This window comes from Haliaeetus leucocephalus, unplaced genomic scaffold, assembly GCF_000737465.1.
Source record: "Haliaeetus leucocephalus isolate CR32 unplaced genomic scaffold, Haliaeetus_leucocephalus-4.0 Scaffold751, whole genome shotgun sequence".
NCBI lineage: Eukaryota > Metazoa > Chordata > Aves > Accipitriformes > Accipitridae > Haliaeetus > Haliaeetus leucocephalus.
In genome coordinates, this window is record NW_010973187.1 from 2,212,866 (window position 1) to 2,238,299 (window position 25,434).

General features: G+C 38.8%; 1 protein-coding gene across 1 annotated transcript in view; it reads right to left on the minus strand.

Annotated features, from left to right (window-relative positions):
• The window catches only part of FAM19A5 (family with sequence similarity 19 (chemokine (C-C motif)-like), member A5), a 239,977-nt gene extending 214,807 nt beyond the window's left edge, over positions 1–25,170 (minus strand). The window contains exon 1 of the mRNA XM_010581080.1: positions 25,080–25,170. Within this exon, the coding sequence (XP_010579382.1) occupies positions 25,080–25,170 (91 nt within the window). The remainder of the gene's footprint in view (positions 1–25,079) is intronic.
• Between the last annotated feature and the right edge of the window lie 264 nt (positions 25,171–25,434).

The window sequence follows — 25,434 nt, forward strand, 5'->3', positions numbered from 1 at the left end:
AACACAAGCAGAGTTTCTAGGTGCCAGATACAGCTCAACTAAGCCCAGGTGCAGGAACTGAGGGATTGATGCATGTCCTTGCAATACAGGAAGAGCTTTGAAGTCATTTTTGTATGAGATGACACAACAGTGAGAATTCAACACTACCTTTGCTAAAGCTCTGAGAAGCAGAGGACCTCTTCCTCCTCCCCATCTTCCTTACAAGCCTATGTCCATTCATAGAAAGTGGTAATTCCTCATGAAACAAAAATACCAGCATGCTAGATGCTACTGGGCAGCCTTCTCACATACAAATCCCTACTCTGAGCAACATAAACTGGCACCCACGTCTTAACAAAATTAAAAGCAGGTTTTTTACCAAGTTGCATACTCTGGCTTTGAGGTAGGACTGTGTGCAGTCCTGAAGATACGCTCTCAAAGCAGGGCTACATCTGAGGTAAAGTTACTGGAGTGCTGCAGGGCAGAATACGCAGCCCACACAAGATGCTTCCCCATGCAGACACATAACCATGGCAAATGGTAAACCGATAATTTTGCTGCATTATTCTGGCTATTTTGAGCTGAAAGCTGGACAGGACACTGCCCCTACACCAAACTTTCTGTAGTGCAGAAAGGTGGCTATTGTCCCGATATATCCACCAGAGACTATTTCGTGCAATGGCTACCCAGGACAAGAGAAGGATGAGCAATTACTAAGCTTTGGACAAAAGACTGTTCCTGCTCCTTGGTAATGACAATATTGCAGTTGTTTGTGATATTACTCCCCTCCTTTTTTTCCAGTTCATAAAATATTCCATTCCAAATTACAAAACCCTTTTCTCCAAATGGGCCATTTACCTAAAAATCTACATCTTTACCTTCCATTAAAATCAAACAAGTTATCTGCTGGTTTAATTCGGTTAGTGAGCATTTTCATCTGGAATTTTTTACTGGAACTTAGGTTTTTAAACAATTTAAAAACAACAGGGCTCCCTCAGTTCTTAGATTGAATACGAATGGTAAAATAAGAAGGTGAAAACTTTGGCAATGCTCCATTCCAACAATATCTAATCTTATTTCCATCTAATGAAAAGATATCTACCATTTCATGTGTATACAGTGAAATTGTCTGTGAGGTCTAGTTTAAAAAGATGATGACAAACTCTGCCTCACTCTCTACAATTGGTTGCATTATATGCAATTAGTATTCCAATCCAACACAAACCAATTAGATCTTGCTGACGGATAGTATCAGTATCTTCTATGTACTTCGTGACATTGAATATCCTTGTTTACAGTATCTGACAAGGCAAAAGTAACGAAAAGAAGGCTGACAAGCTCCGTATTTTCATGACAGCACACAAGGACGGATCCTGTTATACTTCATGTGCATGTTCACAGCTGGCACACTGTCAAGGGGCACTGTAATATGAATTAAGGTCAGCATATGAATCACAGTGTCAGTGTGTGCCCAGCTGGACTCTTAAAAACAGATGCAAAGACTCATGCCTCCCTACCATTATATTCACAGATAACTGAACCTACTAGTTCATACTTCCCAAAAACAACCATCAAAACAGCAAAAATAACAACAAAGTACCTTTCTTTGCCTGATACTGGCCTCTGTGAATACTCTTTTTTTGAAACAAAGAGTAAATAGGCATCATTCTCAGATTATTCAATTTCAGATCTCTATATAGAAAGATCCTTCCCCATGTGCATCATCCTTCCCGTGCAGTGTGGAAGAACCTGGGCTGCCAGCAATGCTTTCAGATTTTCCAGGCAATTGATGGTTTCTTTGCTTACATTTCAGCAGCGGCCCCGCCAGCCTGAGTCCCTGGCAGAAGAAGCAGAGGCCATGGGAAGTGCATCTCTGTGGTCTAGAGCAGTAATCAAGGCCCTTGTCCCCCACGTGGAAGACCCTGGATACTTGGGTTCACTGGGCCTGAAGTCAGTTTTTCTATGGCAGTTAAATGAAGAGGGAGGATAATCTCAGTTTAATATCCTGGAGTCAGTTTTTACTGTTTACCATCAAACAAACGGAACCCTCCCGGGGAGGCGAATCTCTAACCCTATCGATTTCATAGCAACGAAGCAGATTTACATGGGGTTTTTTCCGCCTGCTGATGTTTTGCTGCAGACTATTGGCACGACAGCACAGGTGCAGCAGAGACCCTCAGCAGCCCTTCGCTCTGGCTGCCTGCTTCACTGGGAGCGGTGTGGCAGCGTGAGCCAGCCCACCCTGAACCCATCTGTGCTGGGGCAGGGACAGCGCAGGGACAGCGCAGGGACGGGTACCGGACAGGGTGATGGCTCACCTCTGCTCTTCCATCAGGCAAAATGGAGCTGCCGAACTGAAGACCATCAGGCAGTTTAGATTAAATTAACCCTCATCTCTGAAGGGCAGCCTTTCCCTCTTTCTGCTCAATGAGCAGTGTTAATATGCCAGCTATATTCCAGACTTACTCAAAGCCTAGTCCTGTGCAGACTAAATACATTGAGTATTTGGTAATATTTCTTATTTAAAAACATGTCATTTGTGTTAATATTACTTTCTTCTGGCTGGAATTAGTTTACACTACATTGAAAACCCTATTCTATTCACCCAGAAGCAGAGTAAATTGAGAAAATTAATGACATGTTGAAATAAATGACTTTTTTCCCTCTATTAAGCATGTTGAATTTAGAAAAAAAAAATCCAGATGTACAACACAAACTGTGGAGCATGCTCTTCTTAACAGTAATAGATGAAATAATTGAACAAACCCATGCTAATTCTAAGTGGAAATGGACTTAAATGTTCAAAAAAAATGGAAGATAACAGCACCGTAATGATTATATGGAAACATCTATTTTCATACTTTTCTGTTTTTGCATAATCACACCACTTAATAAAGCTCCAGAAAGATACTGTGCAGTGCAAATTTTAATTTATGCAGCATGTAATTCAGCTGTAGTTCGAGACAGCCTTACTTCTTAGAGGATTAGAGCCCAGTATTATTTTAATGTTGCTCCACAAAGACATTAATTAAACAGTTTATAGATAAGTTCAAAGCTGGTTGAATTTCAGGCCAAGAAAGCTTTCTAGCTATCTTTTAAAATGTCTTTTGTAGACATTTATCAAATTCTGCAGGTTTGCTTGCTGAAGCTGATAAATCTTATTTACATTTGAGGAATTTTAACCCAGCCTGTTCAGTGACTCAGATGAGCAGTGTTTAGATCAGTTGCACAGCTCTCCAACCTGCACAGAACTTCTCCCTTTGTGAGCTCTTACCACTCCTGCCAGAATTAGTCTATGTATCCATTTTCTATGAGCCATGTTTGTGTTAGAGAAACACAAGCCAGAATCTTGTCAACTGAACTCGCTACTTGCTGTCTAAGCGCTGCTACTGCTGCAGCCACTGAACAGAATATTTTGATTCCAAGGATAAGATTTATAGCATCTCAAGTTAGTAAATAACAAAAAAGTCATAGCATATACAAATCACACTTACAGGGTTTAAATTCTGTAACAGTTTTACTTTTTTTTCCCTTCAAAGGTTTCAACAGAAAAAACTCTAGTTGAAAGGCATAAAGATATCTCCAGCTTTTGCTGCAGCATTTGAGAAACACACGTTACAGTAAAAAATCACAGCCTAAAATAGAAATCCTTAATCAGCGATTACTGTGAAGGAATGTAAATACTGATGTATTTACAGATTGAAAGAAGGTCACACAACTCAGCCAAAATACTCCACTTTCAGAAAATCACAATTCTAGTTTAGTTTGTAGTATTAAAAAAACCCTGTAAATTTACAGTCAGATTATAGGCAGCTAGGGTACACTGCCTTCTCCAGTAAAATATGTACTTCCATATAAATCAAGTTTATAGTTTGCACTGTGCTGTAAATGTGTTAAGTCTGTTCCTTTTAAAAGTGTATTACCAATTTTCAAAAGAAGATAGAAGATGCCATTTATAAAGCACATGCCTCCAAAATCCTCCTGAGGGCAAATGATACAATGAAAGGGACAGCAGGAGGTAACACTTTCATCACTCTCTCTGAGACAAGAGACCAGGACAGAATTTTGAGATCTGTCCATAGGATAAAGGACATACTGCATGAAAGAATTAGAGATGGAAAACAGCTTACAAGAAAACAATGTTTTTTCTTTGCTCAGTGTAGTTCATATGAGTTCATAGCCCTAAATTCTGCAGTGAATTTCAGGATTAGACATCTCTGGATCTCAGACCATCCAATTTATGCTGGCATTGAATAAAATCAGAAACCTCTCCTTGATAAATGGTTTGGTTCAAAGCTGAGCCATTGTTCACCTAAAAGAATCATGAACTTCTGTTAACCTGTCAGTGATATTAGGTCAGGCAAGTGGTTCCTATAAAAAATGGACACTAGAGTTTCACACCATGCAACTGCACTAATCTTCCACTCCAAAGCCAGTAAAATGTTACTATTTGCAGCCACTTACGCAGGTCTGAAAAAGAAAGTTGAGTTGTTCCTTCACAAATGAAAGAGGTGAGCAATGTGAAACAATTCTCCCTAGGAAGCAATATGTATTTGGGAATCTAATTTTACCTATTCAATTGTTAAAAATGTTTTTTGTTTTGTTTTTTTTTTAAGTCAAGACAGGTATTTCATGACCAAAACCCAAAGCTCTTCCGTCACAATTTATGTTTAATAATTTCCACTTTATTCACTAGGGTCTTTTGGGGCTCCTAAATTTAAAGGGGTTCTTAAATTTAAAAAAAGAAACATGAGAAACTCTGAAATTACTCCTCTCCTACATCCTGATTATCTATTTACAGTATAAATACAAAACCAACTTGAAAATCCCACATCCCTAATACACTGGAAAATATGCAGTCAAATTCACAAGACACAAAGCTTTTCTTTGTAGATGTAAAAGCCATAGCAATTCCAAACTACATTTCTCAAACAGCCGGTATCAAAAAAAGAAGAAAAAAAATTGTTGTGCAACTGTCAGAGAACAAATAACCTCACTAATTCTTCTGCTGACACTTTTCTTAAACCAACTAAGTGAAAAACATTGCACATTTTGACTGGTTTTATAGCTACAAACAGGAAGACAAAATACAGAGTATAAAATTAGCGGTGATTCATTAAACATCAATTGCCATAGCTAAACCAATCACTATGAGTTCAGTTCTGTTAAAAAAAAAAAAGGGAAAGAAAGAACATATTTTTCTAATTTAATTATGAAAGCCTGGAATATTATTTTATAAGATAGAAAGTCCTAAAAAAATGAGCTAGCTATCCAAGTTTATATTACTTTTGATCAAGTCTTCAGAGACGTAGGCATCAGTTTTAATTTGGAAATCTAACCTCCAAATGCCAGCTTAAACCCATATCAGATCTTAAATCTTGCTTTTTGTCCCAGTGCTTTTTTATGTGCAAAATAAAATGTTACTGCAAATGTGGTTACTGAACTCTTTTTATTGTACATCTAAATTAGAAGCTCAAAAGAATTCTGAGACACAAATTTCAGAGGCATTGTTAATACAGAAAAAGCTCAAAATACAACATAGGAGGAAACTGAATGCCTTTCTGATGATGGGTTTAACAGAAGTGGGATGAGAACAATGAAGTGGAAAGCCAAGTAGGCAGGAACTAAAAATAATTTTTATGAAAATTTTGGGAATTTACTAGTTGGAAATGAGAGAGGAGAAAAAGGACTAAAACTATGAACTGATGATAGATTAACTGTACACTATCACCATTATGAGGCTGTGAAAGGACAACTGCTTTCCTAACAAATGGGAACAAGAGAGGTACTGCTAAAAAAGAGGGAGGCAAATATAAATGTTAGTGCTCAACGCCACTGCAAGACAGTTAAAATTCAGATTATCCTTTTCAAGCCACTATTTGTGGGGGAAAGAAGTAATGACAAGTGTACTGCAAGTACACATTCTGAAATAATGCTGGAAAAATAACTTTTCTCTTTAGTGTGGCAAAATACAGGCTAAAATGGAATATGAGTATATTCATAATTTCAGCAGGGATAAACACTGAAAGGAAGGAAAGTGCAAAATAACATATGGTTACATGCTACAAATAAATTAAGGGTGAAAAAAAAACAGATTTCCAGTAACAAAAGCAATGAAAATTTGAAGCAGCCCATGATACGAGTAAGGGGGAAAAAAACCTCCCACAAACTCAGTTTATAGACAGAATATAATGTAGTTGACTATTACGGCCTATGATTGAAGTTCAGGTGCTTAACTTGAAAAATGTAATTAGATGAATAAAAGTTGGGAAGAGGAAAAAGAGAGAGCAAAAGGACTTGAGCAACAGAACAGTTGCAGAGCTGATTGAAAGACAGACGGGACCTACAGTGTTTAAGACTATTAAATTTTCATTTATAAGGAAACACGTAAGACATATAGTTAGGGCTGAAACAGCTTTTTGCCAACAAATGCTCCAGTCTGCAAGCTCAGAATTTACCGTTACTAACTGATAGGCAGCAATTGTCTTTGACTAGCTGACAGGGGTATAATTATTCTCCACCTTCCACCTCTTGTTACAAACCTTTGAAAAACAAAGTTCCTTAGAACTAATGACATATACCAAATAAGCATTTAGTCAGAATATTCAAGTCCTTTGCATACTGCATTTATGACATGTTCTTCACCCTCATATTCACGGTATATGTACACCTAGTACCACAGAACACAAACATGCACTTTAAACATCTTTACACAATTTTCATGATACTGAGCATTAAGGATATGTAACTCAGAATGTTTTTGCCTGTACAGAATATGAAAAGCATGGGTTCCAAGACATAAGTAAACCTTTCACCACTTGTTTGAACTAAAGATTCAATAAGTGTGCCATTTATGTGGTCACAACATTTCCTATTTTCATCCAAAATCCAAATTGCAGTCATTATATCCAGCCCAAAATCAAAAGCACATTCCATATACTGAGACGCAAATGAACATGTATGCAAGCTCTCTTACAAGTACAGCACATCCACACTGCTGCAAGCAGTCACTCTTGCAGCTAAAACAAAATTTGGTCAGACTACCATCCATGAATGTGCATTTAAGCCTATCAAGCCTCAGAACTGTACATAAACTTCACAGAGCTTCAGGACAGCTGGGATTGTGGTACAACCGAAATACAAAGTAAAGCCTTCGTAGCAGAGGGGTGAGGGAAAGACAACTACTGTTTCACCAGCAAAGATTCATTGCACATATCTGTACACAGAGACCTTCTGAGATACTTGCAGAATTTAAAAAGAGCACACACTGTTCTAGCTGAATGGGTTAGAAAAGAGTTCTGGTTACTGATTTACCAGCAGCACATCATAAGCGCTATCAAATGCCGTCTGAGAAGAGAAATCATAATTGCAAACTATGGAAATTATCCCACAGAAGGACAATGTGGGTTTCATTGACATAGCAGCCTGCCTTTTGCATACAGGAATACAAAGGGCACTTTTTATTGCTGCAGTTTAAATGAATCAATATGTTTATATATGATTTAAGCATGACAATATCTAAAAAATGAGCTACTTATCACAGTCACAGATACAGTAAAGTATTACTTTACTAGTGGGGATGCAAGTCTTATTGTAACATCATAATAAGCAATAGAGAGGAAAAAGCAATTTAACCATGCAGTTTGCTCCTGATTTCTGCAACTTGTTTTAAGGTTACTGTGTATAACTACATCATTGCACTATTTCTGAGCATCTCCTTCTGTGTGATACTACAGCGATTCCTAAACTCTATGTCATGGCAACACAGTCCACTGCTGTAGATCAACTATGATGTCCCATATTAAATGTTATTCAGTGGCTGGAGCATTAGGTGGAAGAAAGCTAACTGGAAGGAGATGAAAGTACTAGTTTAAAAGTATCCTGCAGTGGTATAACATTGCCTTTTGAGAAGCATCCCAAGACACTTCACAAACTCACATCCATGGAAGACAACTTTGTGCCTTTCTAAAACTTTCAGGTACTGCTAAAATGCAACAAACTTCTTATTGTACACAGCTTAGAGAAGGAGGACCTAACTGATACGTCAGTGATGACTTAGAGAAAGTCCAATACAGTTCAATCCAGTATTACCCCTCCTCTTCTGCATTCCTTTTCTATCTTTCTGAAGAAGTGGCATTTTCAGAAGCACAGATCCTACTTCCCCAGGGTACTGACATCAAGCAGCACCATATCAATCATTCTAAGCCCAGGACTCAAGTTCTCTTCAGCTGCCAGTCCAGATCGAGCTTGCTCAGGACCCACTACCACATCCACAAAGTAATGCACACGGTCTTTAAAACACAGGTATATGTCTGCCACATAATATGCAAAATAAATCAGTGTGTCAATGCATGCTGGTATTCTCGTGCTGCATTTGTAATACTTTTCAGTCACTTTCTTACTGGATCAGCTACAAAAGCACATACACCATCAGGGCCCTGCAGGCACTAACGTCCCTGCCCAGCACACCCTGCCCACAGCCCAGGACCCCATTCCGGCCTGTTACAGAGCCTCACACAATCAAATTCAACAGTCAGATTTATTCTTCAGTAAAAAGTTAGTTAGAACTCCGATAACATCAGCGAACCACAGGATCAATGATGTAAGGGGAATGAGTACTACACAGCCAACTTAAGAATTCTTGAGGTTTAGAAATGATGGCTCAAAACGCGCATATCACTCACCTAAAAGCTGAGGGCTCTCAGCCTCGAGGAGTTACCTCGGGCGGTGTCCCAGCCCAAGGGGAGAGGCCCCGACTGCAGACCCGCTGCTCCGAGGAGGACCGGCTCCAAATGTCCTCCGGTGGGGCCCCATTTATACCCTCGTTGAATCTGACCTGTGGTCGTTTTAATCCCCATTGGCCAAAAGGCCCACGCTTCGGTGTACCTGGTGCGTGTTAGATTGGTCAGCTCGGCTTCCAACCTGCGGCCTCAAGGGTTTGTTTTTTTTTCCCCTCTCCTCCTTGCCCGGAGAAGTTTCGTTTCCTGTCAGGGCGGGTGTACCTACCCCACAGCCCCCCAGGGCCATCCGCCCCCATCCCAGCAACGCCCCAGCAGGGCCGGTCTCCACGTCCCCACAGCCCTGCCCTGCCCCGCCGTCGGCCCTGCCGAGCCAGGCCCACCCATGAGCCCACGGCCCAGCCTGGCCTCGGCCCGTTCCCGTCCCCAGGCAGGGGCGCGATGCCCGGGGCTGGGGCTGCCCCTGTGGCCCCAGCTGCCCTGCTCCTGGCTGGCGTGGGACGGGCCCTGGCTGCCAGGCCCTGCCCGGCCGGGTCTCCGGGGAGCCCCCGGTGCCCCCCGCACCCCGACCCCGGGGGGACGCCGGCCCTTATGGCTCCCCGACACGCAAAAAATGCAGAAGATGGACGTTAGTTAAGTGCATGCAAGGAATCTTTCCTAATGGATTTTGTGCTCTAACATAGAATTTAAGTACCATCTTATCGTAAAGAAATAAGCTATATATTTGCCAAGACTTTTGAAAACACAAAGTTAGACTTTACAGAGCAACATTTAGAGATGGATGATTTTCAAAAACATTCAAGATTGACAACAGCAGCAACTGTGTGTCCTAAATGCTTCCAAGAGCCAAATGTTTACATAAAAATGGATTTAAAACCTGACTTTTTATACCACTATTTCGCAGTTTTCTCCCATTGGACAGACGTTTGCCAGCGACCTCGTTCAAAACTGTCAGAAATCGTACTGCTGGAGAGCAAGGAATGCTTCTTTGGGTGCTTTCTCTACCTCAAATGAAGAGGAACTCGTGTTTTTTTAAAACAGGATAAAAATCAATAAAAATTCTCCCTTACATATCTACCCTTCTGTACAAAGCAAAGCAACACAAGAAAGACACTAGTCACAATATCAAATGCTTTGTTACAAACTGTGTTCGCAAGACATACAGCAAGTCTTGGGCAATCACTGTAGATGGTCAAGAGCTTCATGGATGCTACTCCTAAACAGCAACATGCATGGACTCTGCATTTAAAAACTCTGAAATATCATTAAATAGCAAACTTTGGCAAACTCTAAAAGCACTAGTGGTCTGTTGACCTGGGATAGTTTGGAAAAGCAGAGGAAGAGCATTCAGCGCAGTACCAGAAGCCATTTTGATGCTGCAGTAATGTGGAGTAGGGGCCCCCCAGGGTGCAAGCACAGGATGATGGCAGAGGCAGGCAGTATAAACACAAATCACAGTCAGTTACTGGTTACTGAAGGAATGCAGCCTTGGGAGTTCAGTAAAATGAGCACAACAAGGAAAATAAGAAACATGCATCTCACATATGTAAAACATCCTTGTATGAGGTGTAAACACAAAGGTGGCAACAAGCAGGTATAAAAAAATGGCTGCAGCCCCCCCAAGGGCAGGAGCCAAGGAAGAACAGTGAGGGAAAAGAATTGTCCCAGCACTGTCTCCCCAGTTAGGGATGTCACACCTCACCGCTGATCCTCAGTGTCCTCAGCAGGTCCTCCCTGCTCTCTGGCAGGGAGTGAACACTGCTTTTTGAGTTGCCATTCACCACATTCTGCAACTGCAACCCAGCAATCAGACATAAAGTACTATCTTTATGATTTAATTGGGTTAAGTATGTTAGGATTTCAAAGAGCTCTGTGTGTGTGTGCTTTCTGCTCCAGCCTTCCCACATGACAAAATGATTGATACCGCAGCAACCACTCAGAGTAAATGCAGACATAATAGATGAGTGCAGCATGAAAATCCAGGAAAGCCATAGAATCCCCATCATCAGAGATCTTAAAGTAGAGCAATGGTTTAGGTGCACTCAGTTCTGCTGTGGGCTTTTGACTTATTTTTTATGATAGTATAGAAAAGAACTTAAATGTTACTTTAAAAAAAGATACTAATAATTTATACTGGAAAAGGAGACTTTGCAATAGAACTGCAGCTGAAAAATGGTGGAATACCTTAGTGCTGTCTAGTGGTAAGTAGTTTCTGTTATTACATTTAACATATTCAAAAATGAGATCTATTTTTAAAGCTAACATACCAGTTGTGGAAGAATTATTCAAGCTATAACACTCAACTGGATGAGGCATCAGCAAAAACTTCACATTAAAAAGTTAAATAGCTCAGGCATCCCATGAGTCAAAAAGTCACTGGCCATCATCAGTAGAGCTAGATCCAACACAACAACATTTAGAAAGCATTAGATGATGATTGGGGGCAAATGTTATTATTTCTTACATAATTCTTAAACAGTATAAAATATAAGTAGCACTGAAAATAAAAACTGGCTGTTTGCTGAGACTTGAGATATGCGGTAAATTAACTAGTTAAACAATTGACCCTGCAAATTGCTCCATAAAAGTAATTTGCTAGGTTTGGCTTCACATGGTGTTAGAAAGCTTAACAGAGCAGTCTGTGGCACTCAGAACTACAGTTTACAATATTCATAGTGCACAGTACTAAAACTGGCCTTTTAAAATAGCAAAAATGGATCTCACTATTAACTCTTATCTTTTGGTCTGTTTACCAAAGCTTTGTTTCATACAGAAAGGATTATTGGTAAGTTTGTTCCAGAAAAAAGAATTAGTGAATTAAGTAGAGTTAAAAAGAAATTGATGAGAAAAGACGGCATATACTGCCCCACATATTTAAAAATCGTCACTATTAAATGCACAATTCTGAACAACAGAGCTGCAACAAATTCTTATGCTGAAAAACACCTATATTTTTTACTTTTTTTTTTAGGGAAAAAAACCCAAACAACAATTATCTTAGGAAAAACATAATTAGAAAGCTGATTGGAAAAGGCTCAGTTTGCATAACTTGCCAACGCCTTCATATTTTGTTTTGCACAAATGTAAACTATTTGAGGCCAACCCCACAAATGCACAGAATTATGCTCTTTCTTATTCACAAAACTTGAGAAACACGTCAGGCAAGTTAAGAGTTTCTTCAGTCTAATACATCAGATTTAGAAAATGTTTGCAACCTACATGTTACTATGGCAACTTTTTGTTTTTTTCAAAATGTAAATTAACAGTGAAGCTTCATTACAAACTATTTCCTTTGTGTTTGTACATAATCTTTTCTCATATATGGATTCAGAATAGCTCTTTTTACTTTACATGGCTACAGTTTATATTAAAAGATGAAGCTACACTGAGAAGTCAGGATTAAATCACAGTTAGTAAGCACATCTCTGTTAACCTTGACCACTTTTAAACCATAACATAAATAAGTGCAGGAGAAAGCAATCAAACAAATGAGTAGTTCTATGGCAAAGGTTTCTCTGTTTGGCTTTTATAATTATAAACCATTAGAAAATGAAAATACTCTGCAAATTGAGGTCCTTTTCTTGCTCTTTTTACTGCTAATTCCATTGAAATTTTACTGTTCTTTCATCATTTTCTAAAAAAGAAAAAAAAATCTGGAGAAGAAAATATGATTGCTCTGTTTTCTTACAAAGAAAATTGTGTTTTGACATGCCACTCTAGTACTGGACAGCTTTACTGAATTCAGGAACCTGCCTGCCTAAAAATGCACAGGTGTCTGCAGTTCCCGTTACAGTGAACAGGAATCATACAAGCCTAGAGATAGATCTGACTTCTTCAACATGATGTCAGAAAGTCACAGCATTAGAATGTATCTGAGACAAGCTACTCCTTTTAATTTCACTTCCATCATTTGTCTGCTGAAAAAGGGAGATTTGCAAATCTCATCTTGTGAACTGAAAATAATTTTCAAACCACTCATTAAAATACCTGTAACAAATAGACACTTTACATTCATTTTACACCATAATACAAATTACTAAACATACATAATTTCTATGAACTGGGTTTAATATTAAGAATTATTAACAATCTAATGTATTTTAGCTCTCTCTATGATAGACCTCTCAAAACTGAGGAAGAAAACTTAAAAGGGTAACACTACAATAAAATGCATGTAAAAATAAGCCTAACTACATATAGACTTGGTCTCCCCAGCGTGGGCATCTAAGCAACCTGGTCTAGTGGAAGGTGTCCCTGCCCATGGCAGGGGGGTTGGAACTAGGTGATCTTTATGGTCCCTTCCAACCCAAACCATTCCATGATTCTATGATTATGTGATCTATACTGGCTTCCTAAGGGACCAGTTGCCTGCAAGTTTGCAACTGAGTCATCTAGTGAAAAATTCCCATCTAACAAAGAGGAAGTAATTATAAAAAGGGCAGAAATTCCTTGTTCATCTTAGTTCTCTGTCAGTACTAGAAAAGAAAATTTTCAGACTGTATTCTCACAAACCTAAATCAAAATACTGGTAATTCATTAGCTAATACACAATGTCCTAATGCCCAGTGAACTAGATCATATGGCCAGCCACATTCTAACATAAAAATCAGACTGGAAGAATTTTACAATGGGTAGAGGGACAGTCAAGGCTATACATACAGTTACACAAGCATACAGGCAAAGCTAACATGGGATTTATTTCTCAGAGAGCCTAGAAACTAGGGAAAAAAAGCACAACGTTCAGAATCGTAACAGATCCCTTGACCATCTCCTTTTTTGCCCATGTTCCCACAGGTGCGTGCAGAATGAAGCTGCATTCACCCGGGAGAGCATGCAAGACAGAAGGCAGGAGGAGTGTGTTGGAAGTGGACAAGGACCACTGAAGAAATTAGGCAATTCTAGCTGGAGAGAAGTATTAAGCCTGTGAAGAGACACTGAGGAGAAATGATAGTTCATAACTTCTGTTATTTTAACTACTTGATCATGTATAATTTAACAATCTTTTTCTTGTACTCCTTCTGTGAACTGCGAGCGTCTCTGGGTTTGTTAAGTGACTGCAAGGGTATGGTTCTGGCTCTAGGTAAGGCCTCAGTACATAATTAAACAGAAGCACATACTACTAACACTAATAATTCACTTCATTGGAGTATGCCGTTACACAACAGCCATAGTTTCTAGCATCTGCGGAACAAGGAAAATAACCTCATTTTGCCAGTAGCAAGACAGTGTCACCAGGAGCTGGAGTGCCCGAGTATGGGACAAGGAACTGTAGTATAAAGCAGAACCTGCCCAGTGAAGTACATGCTTTAATCAGCTGATTTGAAAAGAGCTTCAATATGAGTTCTCTTTCAAAGTCATTCACCTCACACATCTTACAGATAGGATAGGATGCTTTGCCAAGTCAATAAACCAAAGCAAAAGTTTACCCAAGTAGAACCTTATGCTGCCCAACACAGCTAAAACTGGGGCCTCAGTGAAAACAGCAAGGAGTTCACCATCAACTCGAATGGAGACAAGATTTCATTTCATTCATTTCATTCCTAACATCAAATAGTGTGCTCATTTTCTCTAATCACGTTGCTTCCTTCAACTTTCATACCTTACAGATTACTTTCTGAAGGCTGTTACCAGAGACAGTTTTCTTACAAGTGAAAAGCTGTGTGTGGCTTGCAAAATGATTTTGGGCTCAGGAAAGTGCAACAAAAAAGGAAAAACTGCTGCTAATTTATACACCTATCTTACAATGCATTTTTTATAAATAACTAACACTATAAGTGATGTATATATATCACAACAAGTGGATATTTGTCTAGTTATGAATCAACCAGTAATAACAATAAACCTGTTGGGCCTTGGCATGAAATTAGTAAGTGGACATGGCCAAGAAAATGCTCAACCCATATGTTTTATCACACAATCTCTAATTGCAGGCAATGGGAGTTCTCAGGTCTTCAGCCCACTTGAAAATCTCACTCCCTCACTACCTCAGTAATAGGTAAAATACATTTTTAATGTTGTTATAGTCTTTAAGGAAGGCATAAAACTTCTTCTAATATTAAAATATAAAAAGTTTTATTAAAATGCTAATCAAAAGAATGGAAAGTGAAAAGATTCAATAAAATGGGGCTGTTACTATATACTACCAAAAAAAAAAAAAAACCCCAACAAAAAAACACACAGCAAAGGGATTTTTATCTTTAAAGGCTTGACTCTAAGACTCATCAGCATCCATTATAATTCTATAAAATAAGTTAAGGCAGCATCTGGTACAATTTATATAGTTTTATAGCCAAGCATACTAAAATGCTTACAACAGTTACGAGATCTTCTCACAATAAATGAAGCTGAAGACTCTTTACTTCATCTACCACAATGTATTTAGAAAAACAAAGGCAAAAGCTAGAACAAAAGAACAACCCAGAAGCACATCCATTTTTTTTAATGACTAAATAATACTTTTAAAGCATTAACAGATAGTGGGAACTGCCGATGCACAGGAAAAGGAAGCATCTCACAATCATTTTAGTTTAATCTCAATTAGTTCATAGCCGTAAGCAAGGTGATACTCAAGCAGTGACCGTTTCAAACAACCGTTTGATTCTCTTGAGGCTAAATTTATTCCCAGATCCACAATGCACATCTCCAAAACATGTACAAATCTGAAAAATGGAGCAGTGGTTTGTTTTTTTCTTCCTTAAAGCCATAAATTTGTATTGAAAGAATCATGAAGAAAACCATGTAATTTAATACAATAAAAACTGTAGCACAGTACAAAAGATATCACATAACATAACTGTCATGATTAATTAGCAGTCACCACAGAACCACATAAAATGTGAGTACTTTCTGACAAACTAGTATAAAGGGGTAAAGAAATTTTAACTTGCAATACAGTAACTTCTAAAAACGTTTTATTTCTTGTCTTTAAAGAAATGTTAGTGCCACTCAAGGAAACAAAAACTAGGAACCAGCTCTTCTACACCTCTAAGTAGAACAACTTTGTAGCATGTAACTGTTCCACAGACATGAAGCTCAAGTAGTGGAGTATGACTGCACTGGGTTTGTGTGGCAAGGTTTTAGTAGCGGGGGGGGGCTACAGGGGTGTCTTCTGTGAGAAGCTGCTAGAAGCTTCCACCATGTCCGACAGAGCCAATGCCAGCCGGCTCCAAGATGGTCCTGCTGCTGGCCAAGGCCGAGCCAGTCAGCGACGGTGGTAGCACCTCTGGGGTAACAGATTTAAGAAGGAGGGAAAAAACTGCTGCAAAACAGCAGCCAGAGGAGTAAGAATATGTGAAACAACCCTGCAGACCCCCAGGTCAGTGCAGAAGGAGGGGGAGGAGGTGCTCCAGGCGCCCGAGCAGAGATTCCCCTGCAGCCCGTGAGGAAGACCATGGTGAGGCAGGTTGTCCCCCTGCAGCCCAGGGAGGTCCACGGGGGAGCAGATCTCCACCTGCAGCCCATGGAGGACCCCACGCCGGAGCAGATGGAAGCTCGAAGGAGGCTGTGACCCCATGGGAAGCCTTCACTGGAGCAGGCTCCTGGCAGGACCTGCAGACCCGTGGAGAGAGGAGCCCACGCTCAAGCAGGCTTTCTGGAAGGACTTGTGACCCCATGGGGGACCCACGCTGGAGCAGTCTGTGCCTGAAGGACTGCAGCCTATGGAAGGGACCCATGCTGGGTAAGTTCATGGACGACTGTCTCACATGGAAGGGACCCCACGCTGGAGCAGGGGAAGAGTGTGAGGAGGAAGGAGCAGCAGAGGCAACATGTGATGAACTGACCACAACCCCCATTCCCCATCTCCCTGCATTACTCAGAGTGGGAGGAGGTAGAGAAATCAGGAGTTAAGTTGAGCCCGGGAAGAGGGGAGAAGTAGGGGGAAGGTGTTTTAAGATTTAGGTTTTTTCTCATGACCCTACTCTGATTTTGACGGGCAAAAAATTATATCAATTTCCCCAAGTCGAGTCTGTTTTGCCCATGACAGTAATTGGTGAGTGATCTCTCCCTGTCCTTATCACAATCCACAAGCCTTTCTGTCAGCACAATTTGCTAATTTTCCTTTTGCTACTGGATTTGAAACCATACAGATATCATAAAAATTAGAAAGTATTGCATCAAGGTACACACCATTACAGACAGCAACAAACACAAAGCTCTTAATCTCCCGTAGCACCAAACAGGCACAGGTTGACAGAGAACCTCTCTGAAGCCATTTGTAACTCACCCTACTATGGAGCTAGTTCTGTGCTTCCCATACCAGAGGTGAGAGCAGCCATAGGGCCACCTGGAGATAAGTCCTCCAGGTGCTGAGGTAACAAGAACAGACTGGCAGAGCTCAACAATCCTTAACCCAAATCCTCATCCCATAAGAAATACCAGAAAGTGAATGATATGAATATTCTAATTTCACTGCTCTTTGTATATGAAGAATGAACAAAGCAAGGCCCTGCTTCAGGACACCTTCAATTCCTAAAGAGCTTGCAACATAAACAGCACTTAAAAGAGTGATCTTTAACTACATAAACCATAAGATTTTCTGTTCCTTTATTTTTTTGTAAATTACATCTGCAACTCAGAAAGTGGCATGATCTGAATACTTTCAGATCCCAGTGTGTCTTCTCATGAGCCTGTTCACTTCAGCTCTCAACAGAAAACTGCCCTAAAGTCAGACATTTAAATATCTTTCACCTTTCTAAGTAAGTTTCAGGTAAGCACACATTTTGGAGGATAAGACTTGAAGGGACTTCAAGAAGTCATCTAGTCTGCCTGTCTGCTTCAATTTGATGATACTATTCCCAACAGATAATATTTTAAACTGCAAATAAAACTCTCCTGTTTCACAACTTCCCAAGAAAATCTATTCCAGCACTTAACTGTTCTTGCCATTGGCAAGTGTTCCCTGATGCACAGCACAAATTTGCCTTGCTGCAGCCTTTCCTAATGTCTAACCTAAATCTCCCTGAAATCAGTTTGCACTCATTGCTTCTTGTAATCTTCCCACTTTACAGAAAGAACAGTTTGTTACTCTTAAGGCACAATTTTGCCCACTGAAAACTCCTATCATGCTAGTAATCTCTTCTCTAAACTCAGTAACTCTAGTCTCTTCAGTAATTCTTTCTAGGTCATATCTTCTAAGGTTGCAGTTATTCCTTTTGTTCTCCTGTGGATCCACTTAATTTGGCCTACATCTTTCCTCATGTTTGACTGCAATTAAACATCTAGACTTTGGAATACCATATAGCCTCGTTGCATGTTAGAAAGAAGCTGGGATCCAGAATATACTGGTCTATTATAAACACAATTTTTCACCTGACGAATTAACACAATCTTCTACTTCCCTCCATACAGTCAAAAATAATAAATCACTCACATGAAAACACACATTAGCACAGCATCTGCTTTTAGAAATATTTCAATAGGTATTGATCCATTACATTATTTTTTTTTCTGGTTATTTATATGTTAATTTGCTGTTTGGATATATTTCAAGCACGTTACTCATTGCTTTTCACAAGACTAACAACAATTAGTAGGAAGATCTATTGTTCTGACTAGCATTTACTTGTGAACTGATGTAGTGCCAAAGGTAAAATATAATGAATAGGCAGATTTATTATATTGTATTGGACTTCTAGAACAAGCATAAAAAGCACATTTAGGCAAATAATTGGATTTTGTTATTAAACAGAACCTTCTATCACTATGGGTTATAAGTAGCAAGAGGATATAATTTCTGAGCAAAATAAATCTTTGCTAAAATCCAGATACTGTACGGAATAGAACCCTGGCTTGGACTTGTATGAACAGACACTACAGTTGGCCAGTCATACTCAGCAGAGCCACCGCTTCCAACTGGGACATCTAAATACTACCAGAAAACAAATACTATTGTTATCATTAGTGCAAAAACTTGTGTTGCCTCTTTTCCTCATACTATTATAAAAAGTTGTTTTTAAATATATATGAGAAGAGAATAATTTTACCTATATTTTGACTAGTGAACTAAAGACATTTATGGCTTTTCTTACCAATACAATATTGAAATCTTGGCCTCTAAATACATGCTTTTTTTCCAATGTCCCTATTTAAATTCAGTTTAAAAAAATCTCAATTGTGTGTGTCTTGGTTTTATTACAGTTTTATATTTGATACAGTGTATACCTGCTAAGAAACAAGAAAAATAAATATTAGTAAACAGATCTAAAAAGCATGCACTTCTTTTGTATGATGTGACTCACATCAGTCTATAGTACTGCCTTTAAGGACAGGTAGTGCTGATAAATGCTGAGAAAGGTCAATAATTCCTCACTTGTGCTCTTGAGGCATGAAAACAGGCAGTCGTAAAAAGGCTACTGAAAATCTGTTACTAATTCCTTTTTTTCAAGTTGCTCAGTCGGGAAAAGTAGGGGGTTTGTACCATCTATGGTGCACTTCCCTGTGAAGACATACGCATCTTTCATTTTCATCACCCAAAACCAAAGACTTTTTCAAAGCTACCTTCTACGGGTAGAAAAACTGTTAAGACTCCCCCTCTTGGTATATCCTGGCACAGCAGATGCCAGAAAAAGAACATCTTTCTCCCCTCCCTGAAAAAGAAAATTATTGAAAACTTTTGTCTGCATAGCTTCCTTTCACTGCTATACTTCTCTAACCTTATCTTTAAAAAACCCTCTGAAAATATCAAAAATTTTCAAATACAAAGCTATTTTATCTCAAAGCAGGACCTTCTCTCATTTTTCTGCACTGCTGATGTGCACTATCAAATGGCCACTGAACTGTCTTCTTAATTTTATTTATTTGCCATAAAACTATAAAAAAAATGCAAACAAAACCTCCAGATTGGTTACCTTTCACATTTTCTTTGTGCAGCATTTATTCAAGCTTAGGGCTTTTTAACTGCCAAATCTGTTTCCTGGATGGGAAAACAAACCTTCCACTTCTGCATTCTGTGGCTCTCCCTAGCCTGATGTGCTGCTCTAATAATCTCATTCATACCTGCCTCTCCACTCCCCTCACCACTACCACCTCCCCCCAAATATATAGAAGACAAACAGGAGAAAAGAATTATACTGCAGTATGTTAAAAGTAACAAACCCTTTAAAAGCAGGCAAATTTCGAGCTGGGACACACTGTCCTCAACTCAGTTTTACTATATATAGGTAACATATGCAGCACATCTGGTATGCAAGGTATCTTACTGTTTTGAGACACAGGTTAAGCATAAAAGGGCAAACTGAAAAAAAACAACTCTAACATAAACCCAACCTTTTTTTCCCATATTTTTAAAAGCAATTCTGTTTCTAACTGAGTTTAATTGTTTCAAGTCTTTCTCTTTTTTTTAATGTTTAAAAGATAAAAGAAAAATAAATTTTAAAGGAATGAAAGGCTGGCAATATTATCTGTCATAGTAAGTCACATTCAAATACTTTCCAGGAAAATTTTGAGGGCCAAAGTCTCAAAAAGTTTTGGAAGATAACTTCTTTCCTCAAAATGTTTTACACAGCAGCAAACCAACTTTATAAAGCCATCAGATTATATGAACAGAAAGCTCTGAAAAAAATTATCTTGGGTATACTGTCAGTATACTTTTTCAAGCCTATAGCAGAGGAGTAGCAGAGTTGTTTGGAGTTACACAGCTAAATAGAATAATGTTCCTTATTATTTTCAGTGTCAAAATGTATACCCTAAAACTACAAAAATGTGCATAAAACTTTTTCCATACTTTTAGAGCAGGGTAAAATATTTAAATCTGTAAAAAGTGACAAAATAAAGCTATTAAGTATAAAACTTAACCAAGTTATTATGCGTAATAAATGCATTCTTTTAAAGAAAGTGCTGCAGTATTTTGTGCTATTTTGACACTAATTCCTCTAACTGTGTTTGACAGAGAGGTGCCAACAAGAGTGTAACCAATAATTGCTAACTTTTGCCTAAGGCAGAAAAAAATTCTAATTATGAAAAATGTGCTAAACAGAGACCTTATTCATATATATAAGTATATACTAAATCTGCACAAATGATACTAAAATTCTGGTTTATAGCCATAATCATCTGCTTATAACAGAAGTATTGGAATTCTCTTGTCTCTACTTAACTGCTGCAGCGTATCAACAGAAAATCACCCAGTTTTACACAGCTTACTACTGAACATCTACCCCACAGATTTAAGAATGTGGTTTTGAGATCTGAATACTCCAATCCTCTATACTTTAAGTAAGATTCTTGAGACTGAATCCATGTTTCTGTGTAGTCCCTCTCAAAACAAGGCTCACACCACCCTAATCTCATAAAGTATTCAAAATATTAAATCGCCCTTGATAGATAAGACATTTCAGTCTCTTAATGAGCAATGACAGGATAAACAAAGCTCTAAAGTATATCCAGGGCTGTAACACACCCTGGCTGCGATGTATATGTACCTTTCTGAAGTTACTCCCTAACTGCACTACTGTCCAAGGGGTTCAAAGACATTTAGAAACTATCCTTTACCTTTTACCATCACTATACTGTGTCTGAATGGTTAAAATGTTCTACTAGGTGAAAAGGATACTTGCCTGGGGGCAAAGGAGTTCCCACAATTAATGTGTGTAACATCAACTCAATATTTTTCAGTTCTCTTTGAATAAAAGTGTTAAACAATAACAGATTACAAATTATTTAAAATCAGGCATGAGTAGTGAATGTAATTCCTTACTTTGAATTTTCAATGGTGTATGCAAAAAATTTGGGATATTTCAATTTTTACCACCCCTTCATACTGACTGCAGCTGACTAGACTATGTTAAATTGCTTTGCAGGAAAATCAGACAGGCATGGGACTGCAATTATATATCACAATACCCTTTTCTGGGTTCACAGCTCTATTCATCTTTTAGAAACACTGAAGGACAGATTGGACATAGGGGAAAGGATTAGCCACAGGACGACCTGTATTTCCACACAAAAGCCTAAGTGTGGAAAAATGGCACCCTGTGTCACCCCTTCTTCACTTCCTGAAAAAAACATATTCATGAAAATAGACATTTAAGCAGCTCTTTCCCACTCATCTCAGAACAAGCATTCATTGTTTCTCAACATCATTTAAACGACAGTAATGTAATGATACTACTAAACTGCCTTAATTTAAGAATGTATATAAAAAAATTTAAGAATTCAGACAGGGCTACTTAGAGAAAAATCTAAGTTCAGAATAGGAACTAAAATGAAAAATTAACAGTGTGAAAATTCTCAGTTGACTGTTGCAACACACAGTCTCGTATTTATGAACGTGACTGAAGGAGGATTTGTTTCTGGTAATAAGTTTCAGCTGGATGTAATGAAAGTTCTACACACTACAGCCATGCAGTACCACTGAAACGATAAAAATATCTTGTGTTAGTAAGTGATAAGAGTTTAAAATAACAGGTAACATCTCTAATTCCAAGTGAGTAAAAGGAAAATGAACACAGGAAAAGACATGTGGTAATTATATCATTTTGAGATGTTTTAAGAAGTGAAGATTATGTCAGTTTTCTGTTAAGACCTGCTTCTGGAAAAATAATAAGCAGTAAATATTACAAAACATGCAACAATTGAAAGAGTGTGCATTAATAAATTAAGTCAGACCTTTAATTAATAGTACATGTCATTCTTCTTAAATCAATTGTCTTGCATACAAAAGAGATGCTTGGTGTATGAGCTTGTACTGTCAAATTGTCTCAGGAGATAACGTGCTATCAGCTAATCTGATCAAGCTAGGCAAACTGGTGGTTTACTTGTTTGTTCTTTGGGACTACAGGAAAGTATCCTTCTGCACAAGAAATAATCAAATGAAAATGTCCAAGCATTTAGCTTAGGAATTCGACCACACAGCTGAGTTACAAACAATGAGCCCATGTAGTTCACTAGGCTCCGATGGGAAATTAATCTTTTTGCCAGGAAATCAACAGTCTAACAACATTATGTGCAATGAGACATGCCATTCTTCACGTTTTATAAAAATTAATGTAAAGGGCTAACTCTGATATCAGAAAAGAATTTCAAATCTTCTGAAGGTAAGGTAACAGCCATCTCACATGTATTCTTCTTTATACATATTTACTTAGTAAACTAATGTGGTAGGCATATGGTTAAATGATTTGCTAGTCCTCTCCTTACACTTCTTTCCCTTGTTTTCTTACTGAAAATAACAACACCCCCCACCCCCCAGTTTTAAAATAAAAAGAAATCTAAATCTTGCTTTTGCAAACTGTTTACAACCTATAGCTTAAATCTTCTGTTATCCATTTCTCCTTCTTAGATGCCAGCATTTGAATATATAATGCTTAAACCAATCATTTTTTATTGGATATTTTAAAAGTTATTCATAAAGAAAAAAACTCAGTTATACCATGTAGACTTTCAATCAACTGCCCTAAACTATTCAGTGTCATTATTGAAACTACAGGGAGGAATACATAGGCTGCTGAAGTAATTATACAAAAGGGGTCAAAATGCTATTGTGGAGATTAGCACCCGTCAAGAAAAGGCTGACAACTGCCCAATATATGCAATCTGTATTTACAGTAAGTTCTCAGTGTTAAACAAAGCAGAAATATTTTGTTCACAAATATAAACAAGCTGATGCAATTAAGTTATCCGGCAAGCCAAAGAGCTTCAGTTTTCTCTCTGCAGTCCACACTAAGAGTGGCTATAATTGCTGGAGGAGAAGCAAAGCAAAATATGTTGAAGTCCTTAGTGTATGGCCGTGGTTTCTGGTTTTATACATTAATTTGCTAGCTTTCTACTCCTACAATGCAAGAAGAAATATTTTAAATGAAACAAAATTCTTCTTCCTTTATGGATTATTTACAGTAACACAGGTCTCAAAATCAAGCAGTGAAAGACTGAAGAAAAAAAAAGCATAACGGCAAATGCTGACAAAAAATAGCCTGAAATGACTGGTAATATTTCCTTCTGCAAAATCTCCTCAAAACGAGTCATCTCATTAGACAGAGATATATAAATACACTAGTCCGAGCATTTTAAAAGAATGTTAAATAAGTGACTATGTGGGAGGCACAATGCAATTAAAGGATGGGTAGGTTTCTTAAAGGAGAAATCTCTGGCACTGGAGATATCTGGATAACGCTTCTTAATTAACCAAATCAGGCAAATCGGTGTTTATTCATTTCAGAAAAGAGCTGTGAAAATGTACAGTCTCGTGCTTTTTTTTGAACTGACACTAAATGAGAACCAGTAGCTATACTTCAGTGGTTGCAAGGTTGTCGCTTTGCCCAGTCTTGAGTGAAACTTTGTCCCAGTCACATGAAAGTTTTTTTCCATGCTTTGCGCAGCCAGCACTCCAAGCTGAGCTGGGCTCCTTCTTCCGGCAGCTATAATCTCAACTATATTATAATGCCAAAAGAGAATAAAGAGGTTCACCCAAACCCCCATATTGTTCTATTTGTTAACACTGCTTAAAGAACAGCACGGGGCTTTCCCACACACCACCAAATATATACACATCTCTCAGGATTCACACTTGAATCTCAGACTATAGTTTGCTTTACAAATAAGCAGTGGAATCATTATTTTAGCGGGGGGGGGGGGGGGAAAGAGTAATTTCCCAAGGAAAGAAAACAAACAAACGTACCCCCCCCCCCCAAAAAAAAGAGCAATACGAGGGTTATTCCCCAAGAAAATTCCTCTATCCACTTAATCAAACATATTTTTTTCCACCTAACTCACACAGGAAGAAAAAGAAGCAAGCCTGCCCCACAATCCAAACTATTTTCTCTAGTAAATTGTAATCACAATTTTCTGCCCACAAGGTGGAAAAAACAGGAGCCTTGAAACCATGCAAAGGCCTCTTCCAGTTTTGGGGCAGCGAGGAGGAGAAGGAAGATGCTGAATGCCCAGGATTTGCTCTGCCCTGCCCTTTCCATAGAACTTTAGTGCCATCTATTGAAAACGTACTGAACAAGGAAGAGGGAAAGGATGCCTATTGATTTGGTATAAAAATAAGACGTTTACTTGTTAAGGGTTTTTTGGGTTATTAATACTCCCATGATGACTACTGTTCTGTGGTCATCTGATAGCAACAAATATTTTCTATACACGATACCTGCCCCATAAAGAAATGAGACGTTGGCTAAAACACTGAATACAAACATCATACGGATTTTTTTTTATATATATATATATACACATACAGATACACATTTACCAAGAATGTAAGTCTAAAGCTACCTATTATCTAAAGGAACAAAAATGAGCAGGCTTTAGCGGAAAGGAAAAATAGCGTGGAAGCACTGCTGTAAATAGAACATACTGGAAACAGTAAAAATAATTAAGGCACCTCGTATTAAAGAAGAGGGTATGTAGACATGCAGATATAATTACCTTCTTTAAGAAACTGTGAGTGGATGACAAAGATAAGAAAACAGCAGATCGCTGCTCCTGCTAGTGCCCATAAAGCTTTCAAGAGCTGCATCTCGGTCTGAAACTCAGTAAATACCCAGAAAGTCACACAATGAATTTCCACAGCGATGCATCAACGCTTCCCTCTGTGCGCCAGGCGCGGCGGCTCCCGGCAGGGACCACACTCCCGAGCAGGGCGGGCGAGCCCGGGGCTGCGGAGGAGGGGCCGGGGCTTCACACCCCGCGCGGGGGCAGGGGCAGCGGCACCGGCAGCGGCAGCGCCGCGCTCTCCTGGCCGAGCCAGAAGCCGCGGGGGCCCCTGAATCCTCGCTCCGTC